The sequence below is a fragment of the Cheilinus undulatus genome, linkage group 7 (genome assembly GCF_018320785.1).
Source record: "Cheilinus undulatus linkage group 7, ASM1832078v1, whole genome shotgun sequence".
NCBI lineage: Eukaryota > Metazoa > Chordata > Actinopteri > Labriformes > Labridae > Cheilinus > Cheilinus undulatus.
The window spans coordinates 19,255,881-19,264,664 of NC_054871.1; the positions used below are offsets into that span (position 1 = coordinate 19,255,881).

At 40.8% G+C, this 8,784-nt stretch overlaps 1 protein-coding gene across 1 annotated transcript; it reads right to left on the bottom strand.

Moving 5' to 3' along the window:
* Positions 1 to 483: 483 nt before the first annotated feature.
* Positions 484 to 5,772, bottom strand: klhl26 (kelch-like family member 26). Its single transcript, XM_041792100.1, has 3 exons — positions 5,536 to 5,772; positions 4,164 to 4,346; positions 484 to 3,756 (listed from the first exon to the last, which is right to left on the bottom strand). The coding sequence occupies exons 1-3, from the start codon at positions 5,583 to 5,585 to the stop codon at positions 2,175 to 2,177; spliced, it is 1,815 nt and encodes a 604-aa protein (XP_041648034.1). The 5' UTR covers positions 5,586 to 5,772; the 3' UTR covers positions 484 to 2,174.
* Between the last annotated feature and the right edge of the window lie 3,012 nt (positions 5,773 to 8,784).

Here is an 8,784-nt window from a genome sequence, read left to right on the forward strand (position 1 = left end):
CTGCTCTATGAGCATCAATGATTCTCTTCTCAAGTCTAAACTGATTTCTTTTGTTTTTCCCATGATGCTTTCTGAGTGACAGCTCAAACCCTTTCTTAAGTTGTTATCCTGTGTGTAAATAAGAAGAAAACCCTCAGTTTTAACTTGATTTAACAAGCTTTGAGCATTACAAAGTTAAAGCACATCATTGCACACAGGTAGTTTGTGCTATGCCTCAACAAACAGGTCAGTTCAAAAGGGAACTAATAATTTCAACCTTAGCAGTTTTTGTTTTTTTTTGTGTGAAATTACTTTGTGTGTGCAAAGTTGAATAATCTAATCATCCATAATAAAAACGGATGTTTGGAAAAGCTGTGTTAAAATCCTTGCTCTGTTTAACAGCTCTTGGAAAATACTTCTAAAAATATCAAATTTTCATAGAGGGGCCACTAATTTCATCCTCATCTGTAAGTGTAACTTTCATAATAAAAAACACCTAAAATGTATTTTTAAAACATGACACACCTTTAATAAAAGACACACATAAAGCTTCACAAACTTCTACATTCCCCTTTGACTACAGTGGTTTCCATTGTATTGCACTTCAACAAGACATCATGTGCTTTTACTGGTACAGTTAAAAAAAAAAAACAAAGAAAAGAACGACACGCTAAGGCAAACAGGAGACACTTTTAAAACAGACACTCCATACCAGCACACTGATGTTACATTTAAAATAAAAAACAGGAATTTAAAGCTTAAATTTTCCATGCACACACAAAGAACGTGGATACGTTGAGCAGCAGAATCGGGTGTCTGATAAATACTGCTCTGAAATGTGCAGTCAAAAAATAAAAACACAAGCCGGCTTCAACACGGCAGTTTAAGTACTATTTCTCAGGGAATTTAGAAGATCACCTGTATTCCCTTTAAGTTGGGAGAAAAGCATGTATGATGTAGCTTATCTATAACATAGAGCAGCACTGACACTCATTAATAGTTGATGTAGCTGCCGGAGGGACCAACATGTCAACTGAGACAACAATTAGCATGTTTGTGTACGTTTTGGCTCAGACAAAAACACTTGGGCAGATGCAATTTGAAAAAAAAAAATGCTTTTTTTTAGTTGAAACTAGGGCTGTCAAAAGATTTACATTTTTCATTGTGATTAATTTCAGATTTCTGTAGTTAATCAGCATTAATCACATTCTTTTATAAAAACTCCTACATTTGCAATCAAAAATAATTCTGTCATTTTGGATGTTTCTGTCTTAAACTGAGGGTTATTGCCTTCCTGTTTGGATACAGACCTGCTTTTATCAGCAGATTGTAGGTTTTAACATAAACATAATGATGGAAAAGGGGACTTTTTATGGATTGAAAGGGGAATGAGGGGTCAATAAAAAGGTAAATGTTTGATATCACAAGGTACAGATGACTTTTAACTTGTCCACTGAACTGTTTGTGAGTCAACATCTCAGTTAAAGTGAAATAAGACACTAAGGAGCAGTGATGGACTTATTTTGCATCCCTCTGGCTGAAGGGAGATACTAAAGTGGCTTAATAAACGTGCTGAAAGGGACAATAAAGCACAAGATTGTCAACCTTAATTAATGCGATTAATCTCGGCAGTCGTAGTTGTAACACAACAAATACTTGTGCTCACTTGTGCTGTTGATACTGTGCGTTGATATGTGGTATTGTTGCTTTGTACATTTAAATATTTTCCTTTAGCTTCATTTTTTAAATCCTAAAATAGAAAAAAGACAAATACAAACAAAAAACCCCAACATTCACAACTATACAATCAAAATGTCAAACGTTATAATAGGTTGAGTCTGTCACTGAGGACTTTCAGTCAAAAAGGAGACTTTAAAGATGATTTGTACTGTCCATAACATAAGCCCTTAATAACTGAAATTATAACACTTTTACTGACTGAATTGTGATTATTTCTCAAGAAGAAGTGCTAAAATTGTGTGTTTTACTTATATATTACAGTTCACTTGAAGAATGAAAGACAATCATGTCCAAAAAAAGACAAACTTTTAGTGCTAAGTTACTTTCACAGACATATCTTCAGATGAATGAACCCACACAGACACTAGCTTATATAATCTTCACACCTTGTGTTGACTCAGTTTTCAGCAGAAAGAGCACATGGAATGAAATCTTCACAGTCACTAGTCAAACAGTCAACGCGGTGTTGTGTTTTGTGGAATTATGATAGGTGTACAAGCAATGCCTGCAAAGGACTCTGGGAAGTGCAAATCCCTCTCCCACTCGTCTGTGTCAGTGTTGTACACCTGCACGATGCTTGTGACGTTGTTCAGGTGCCAGTTGTATCCCCCCACAATGTAGATCTTCCTGTCCAGTAAGCAGCAGCCGGCCTCAGACTGCCCGGCTCTCATGGGGCTGACGGTGGTCCACTGGTCGTTCTCTGGAACGTAATACTCTACCGCGAGCACATCAAAACAACGGTCCACATGGTCCATGCGACCACCCAGAGCATACACCCGATCTCTGGTGCTGATCATGGCGTGCAGCACTCTAGGTTCGTTCATGGGAGCTTTGAAGTCCCACTGGTCTGAAACTGGGTCATAGCAGTGAAGTGTTTTCTTGTCCTCCAGAGAGACCCCGTAACCCCCTGAGATGTACAGTTTTTCTCCACATGTGGTCCCTGCATGACCCCAAATCCTGCGTTTTAAAGGCTCCACATTTGCCCACTCATTCTTCTTAGGGCAGTAACACTCCACAGATGACAGACTGCCAGATCGATTGCGCCCCCCAGTGGCATACAGCCGTCGGTGCAGTACATTGAGCTGAAACTGGATGCGTGCCTCCTGAAGAGGTGGGATGCGCAGCCACTGGTTGAGATGTGGGTCATAGCGGTAACAGCTGTCCACTGCACCTTCACCGCTGCGGTACTGCAAGTGCTGTCCACCAACAACATACACAAAGTTATCAAGCACAGCGACACAAGCGTGGCTGCAGCCCACCTCCATCTCTGTCAGCTCTTTGAACTGGCGAGAGGCAATGTCGGGGAGGTGATACACCTTGGTGCTCACTGTGCGGTCGTTGTCAGTGTACGGCGTCCCGCCGAAGGTGATGAGTGACATGACGTCAGAGCGTATCAGTGTTCGTGAGGACTGCATCTCATGCTGTCGGAAGGGAAGAATCTGGTAATTGAAGGCCTCAAGGAGATACTGACGGCACTGCACGTCCTCCACCATGATGTCTACCGTCTGAACGCTGTCCACCAGCTCTGAAGAACGCATAAGAGGGAAGCGCACGTGGCAGAGGACACTGCTGGCTTGAGCCCGGCGTGACTCGTCATGCCTGAGCCACCTGATGGCAGCGTGGAAGAGGTCAATCTCGCTGCAGTTCTTAAGTTTGTTGCTCTGCAGGAAGAAGATGAGGCGCTCCATGGGAATGTGCAAAAAGTCCTCCTCCTCTGCGATTTGGAGGAAGTGTCGGAAGGTGAAGGCATCCACCGATTCTTTGAGGGAAGACAGGCTGAAGGTGGTTGCCATCTGGCCAATGTGCAGGCAGGTCTCAACGCTCATCGCTGACTTAAGGAACTCCTCGCAGAGTTCCACGACTGGGACCATCTGGAGAAACACGGCTGCCCCAAGGACATCCTGAATACAGTCCAGGTCCAGTGTGACCTCTGAACTATAGGCAAAGTCAATAATATGCTTCAGACCACGGGCGGACAAACCCTTCAGCTCAATGGTATCTTGACTTGACTCCCTCATTCCGCCTGTAAACATCGCACTGCAACACAAGAAGAAAACCAGTAAATCATCACACATTTTTAAGTCTACCTTTTTCTAAATTACAGTGAAATAATATGTAATGAAAAAGAGTAACTTTGATGTTGAAATTTCATGACTTTACATGTGTAATGTCCTCTTTTTAACCATCAATAATCAATTCAGTAAATATGAAGCAAATAAAGCAGCATTAATGGATCAGAAAAAAAGAAAACAAGGGTAAGTGAGTTATGATTTGACATGTCTCCCTCCTCTCCTCACCAAGTAGATTTTAATGTAGTTGATTTGTGAACTGCAGCTTACGCTAACAGAGCACTTAGTGAAAATTACTCTGGGTAAAAGCATTGTGTAAGTGCCTCAAATTGAAAATATAAATGGGCAGAGAGAAAGCTTGTGATTTAGACTAACCGGAAGTAATCGCTGCAGGCAGCCAGCACGGCTTTGTGGACCTGAAAGCGCTCGTCGTTGATGGCAAGCACGACGTCTAGGAGTTGGCCCTGTGATCTCAAGACCGACAATCCCTGGAGGAGGGTGGTACTGTGGCTGGGGGCCGAGAACGTACAGCGCAGGGTGCTATTCTTGTTAGCCATACTAGAAGGAAAAAAGGCTTGGTTACACTGGGTGGATTAAAGCATGATATACCTTTCTTTTAGAAAACAATTTCCATAATCCCCATGTTTTAAGTCTCAAATGAACTCGCAGATTTCGTTATTTTGTTAATGTTCTCTGCATATAAAAGTGATATTGGGCATGATCAAGCAAGTGGAAATATTACTGCATGTAGAAACATAATGTCAGTGCGCCAAAAGAACAACTACTGCAAGACAGTGGGGCATATAGGTATAAATAAAGAAATAAAAACTTAAGGTCAAAACTGTAAAGCTAAAGGTAGAAAATTATGCTGAACTGAAGTAGTATGAAGGTTAATTACGCTTCAGTTCCCATAACTTCATAAAAGTGGACTAAAGTCCCAGGCGTGCTGTTGCAGCTGCCTTGTTAGTTGCACAACTTAATTTTAAGTTCACAATTTTCCCCCCATGAACAGATAAGGTTATGAAATACTAGTTAATCAACTGTAGCCAAAACATTAAGGCTGCAGCTCTGTGTACTAGAATAAATTGATTGTTGGCCTCAATAATACATGATCAGCAGGTTTTGTTCAAAGATTAGACAGGACTGACCTAGACAAGGTGAAGTACATTTACTATTCATTCAGAAACATTTTAGTCAGTCAGGTCTGTTCTAAATATTTTTCAACTAAAAGTTTTTCAGTAAACATATTGGTGTGAACTCTAAAGTAAAAATAAACTTTAAGTTTTTTTTTAACCATTACATTACAGATAAGATCATTGGGGCAGCTGTGTTTTGAAGAGGAGCGTCAGTACATTAAACTTACCATAAAGCATAGAAATTATGGACTGAACTATTAAAAATATAAGCGAATGTCACCAAATCAATCATAAACATGTGAAAGTTGACTCGCTACATCGAAATGACTTTGGCAGTCTTGCTTTTATGCCCACATCTACTTTATTTCCTCTGCTGGTCAGGGTTTAAAAAAAAAAAAAAAAAAAAAAAAAAAAAAGACACGGGAGGTGGTGATGCCTGGAGGCCCGGGACAGCTCCGCGGTGTTTCCTGCTGCCACGCACTGACACCGGGACGCTCCGGCCGGGTAGAGCTGCTCTGTAGTCCCGGAGACGTGGATGCCTCGAACTGAGCAACACCGTGCGACCAGTCAAACACCGGGGACACAACACATCCTCATGCCGCCTCACTCACCTGCTCTGTGGACACTGCGAAGCAAAATCCCCGCCATCCGACTCCGCCATCTTCTAGCACAAAGCAGCACGCATAGAGCATTTTCAGAAATGTTACCGGAAGTTCAACGGCACAATGGCCAGCTCATTTTGTTTTAAACGTGAAGAAACGGCCTGTCGTTCAGGCACTCGCTGTAAACAGCCGTCTGTCTCAGGTTGTGGTGCGGATACGGAGCTGCTGACCTCTCCCTCTGGTTGATACATGTCCTTCCGCTGTGCTGACAACTGGTGGCCACATGGGGGCAGCATTGTTACAAGCCTAAAAGATGGGGTGGGCTGAATCCCGAACTCTACATTCAAGGAGTCTGAGCAAGAATATATTGAGAAACAAACAAAAACTAACCAAAAAATGTGATATTCGTGACGATAAAATTTCAGTTAAGTCTTTTAGGATATCTATAATAATGGAATATTGAAACCTACTGTATTTTTCTATACTAATCTCTTAAATTATGGGTGTTCAAACTATGGCCTGGGGGCCAAATTTCACTTCCAAAACCAACACCGCAGAAAAGTGGGCAGTACTGTCGACGTTTACTCTGTTTCTGTGTGCTCGGCTGTCCCTGGTGCCCCCCACACACAACACAGTGTTGTCAACACCTTTCTGGTCTCCTGTTAAACACACAGCGCCTCTGATCAGGTCGGAGGGAAAATTGTCCTCTTATCACACCACAGGATACCGGGGCGAGGTAGCCTAATCTTTAGAACCATCTGATAATCTGGCTTTTGCTGACTTTGGTCAGGAGGAGGTATTCAGCCTGACATTATCATGTAGCTGTTTTACTTTCAACACTAGAGGGTGCTGCCGTGTTAATTCTAGAAACAAATATTTTGACAAGAATTTGTTGAAATGTTTTTTCAAGACTAAAGTGAAATGATAGCATAAATCATATTGGCAAGCAAAATGACAATACCCTCCAATAAAACAAAACAAAATAATTACAGCAAAATTGTACCCCTTTACCTTGCTATACCCTTCTCTGGGTCTTATCTACAAAGCATATGCACTAACCATCTTTAAAGGGGAGATGTTAGGCAAAATACATTTTTTCAGGCATCTTAACAAAAATATATGCCCCTGGCCTGTCCACAGCCCCCCCCAAGAATCAGAAAAATCCCACCCCCTCTCTCCACCTTACAGAGAAAGTGCACTGAAACAAGCAGTTCTCAGATTTCCCCCTCATGATGTCATGTGGGGCTGAAATAGAGGGGTTTTAGACATGAAAAAAATCCAATACTGGAGTGCTTTCTTCAGCAACAAACTTCACAGGCATGTTTTGGGGACCTCTGGGGCCGATATAAATTTTTCTTAAAGGGGACAAGTATGTGACTTTAAAGCATCCATATGAAAATATGTAAATTAATACACTTTCAGTTCTTCTATTAAAATTTATACCAGAATGATAACTGAATTAAATTAGAATGTCAGTGATGTAAGGGGTAGCAGCACTGTAACCAGCAGTAACATGCTTCTAACATTTCCTGTCTGCTCTGACATTGACCTGTGACCTCATCAGAGAAAGGGGCTTGTGCATGTTGTGCTAAGGGATATTGAAAGAATTTACAAAGGCCACACTAGTCAAAAAATAGTAAATAATACACAAAATGAGGAAAAAGTCAACTTTTGTAAAGTCATCATATGTTATTTTGTAAATCCATTGGTCCAACACACCTCTAGTAAACATAATCACAGTTAACCTTTTTAAAACTGAAAGTGAAATGTATTTGCTGTGGAACTGTGAATGGGAAATGAGGAAATGAATGAGGATGTAAGATGTGGAGGAGTTGCCGGGGGATAAAAATCTGAATGACCACAACAGCGGCTCGATGGAGAAGCATCTGTTCATTAAATCAAACTGTCTTTAACAGTCAGCTTTCACCTGTTACCACAATGTGCCTCTCATTCCTGTCAGACAGCTTGTTTCCCTGAATCCACACTTATTTCATTAGAGATATAGGTTTGCTATCCCACAGTAACATCACAATATGTTGTTGAGAACATTGCATTAACCCCGAGGAGCAGATGGATTGGCCAGATTGCAAAGCTTTAAGCTTGCAAAGATGTTTTGTCTGCTTTTACTCACCACATTCTACTGATCCATGCAAGTTCAAACTTGTAGTTTTGTCTTTTAGTTATGTCTTATTTTAGTGAGGGTCAGCTATTTTTAGTTCTGAGCACTGTGGTCCTGAGTGGCAGCATTCACCTATGTCATTATCATGTGTTTGTTTGTTTATTTAATTATAACTGGGCCAGGATTAATGTGACAGAATGATCCTTTATCCTATTTTCCAAGTTGTTATTTTTTTTTACTCCAAAGGTTTTGCCTTTCCTTAACACCATGTATGGGCTGTTGCCCAGATGGATAGGAAATATGCAATGTATCAGTGTAAAAGTCTATCTTTGGTCTGAGACTAACATTACCATTCATCCAAATCTGCTTATATTTTACTGTCATAGAGCACCATTGTTACGTCACTGTTTCAATTAAAAGTGAAACTAAGCCTCAGTGTTGCACTGATTGGCAAGTTCCTTCATCATAATGGACTTGGGTACTGTATTTCACACAAATCTCTCACTCAAAACATTATGATACCGTAGATCAGGGGTGTCCAAACTAAATGAAAAATGGCCCACATTATAACATGAAATCTGTGCTAGACTGTATATTCTATCAGTGTTTTCTTATTGACAGACGAGAATGTTTTTGTGTCACCTTGGGGGCTCATCCGGGGAGGTAACACAAACTATACTTGTCTGCCATAAGAAAACCCAAAAACATTTAAAGTTTGTGAAGACAGAAAAAGTTTGGACACCTCTGCTGTAGATAGAACAACACACGTGAATTTACGTATCAATTCACCACTGAAAATAGTGAAAAACTAGTGAACTCTGTATCAGGAGGGCCATGGATCGTGGTCCAGTTGTGCCACAGACATAAGAATATAAGTCAGGAAATAAAAAGAAAGTAATACTTCCAAGTGACTGTTGCATAAAGTTAGACTTTGAACAAATTATGGAAAGTTCTAAAATGAGCTGTACTACGTCACTGAGACTGTTGAATTTAGATGAAATAGCAGACTTCCTGTCTTAGACCGTTCAGTTGTGTTTTCCAAAGCACAACATTTCTGAGTTGTAAAAGCTAAAACTGAGGCTCTCTGAGCTTAGTAAGCTCTAGTAGACAGGTGTAGGCGTCAGCTGTTTCTGTAGTTT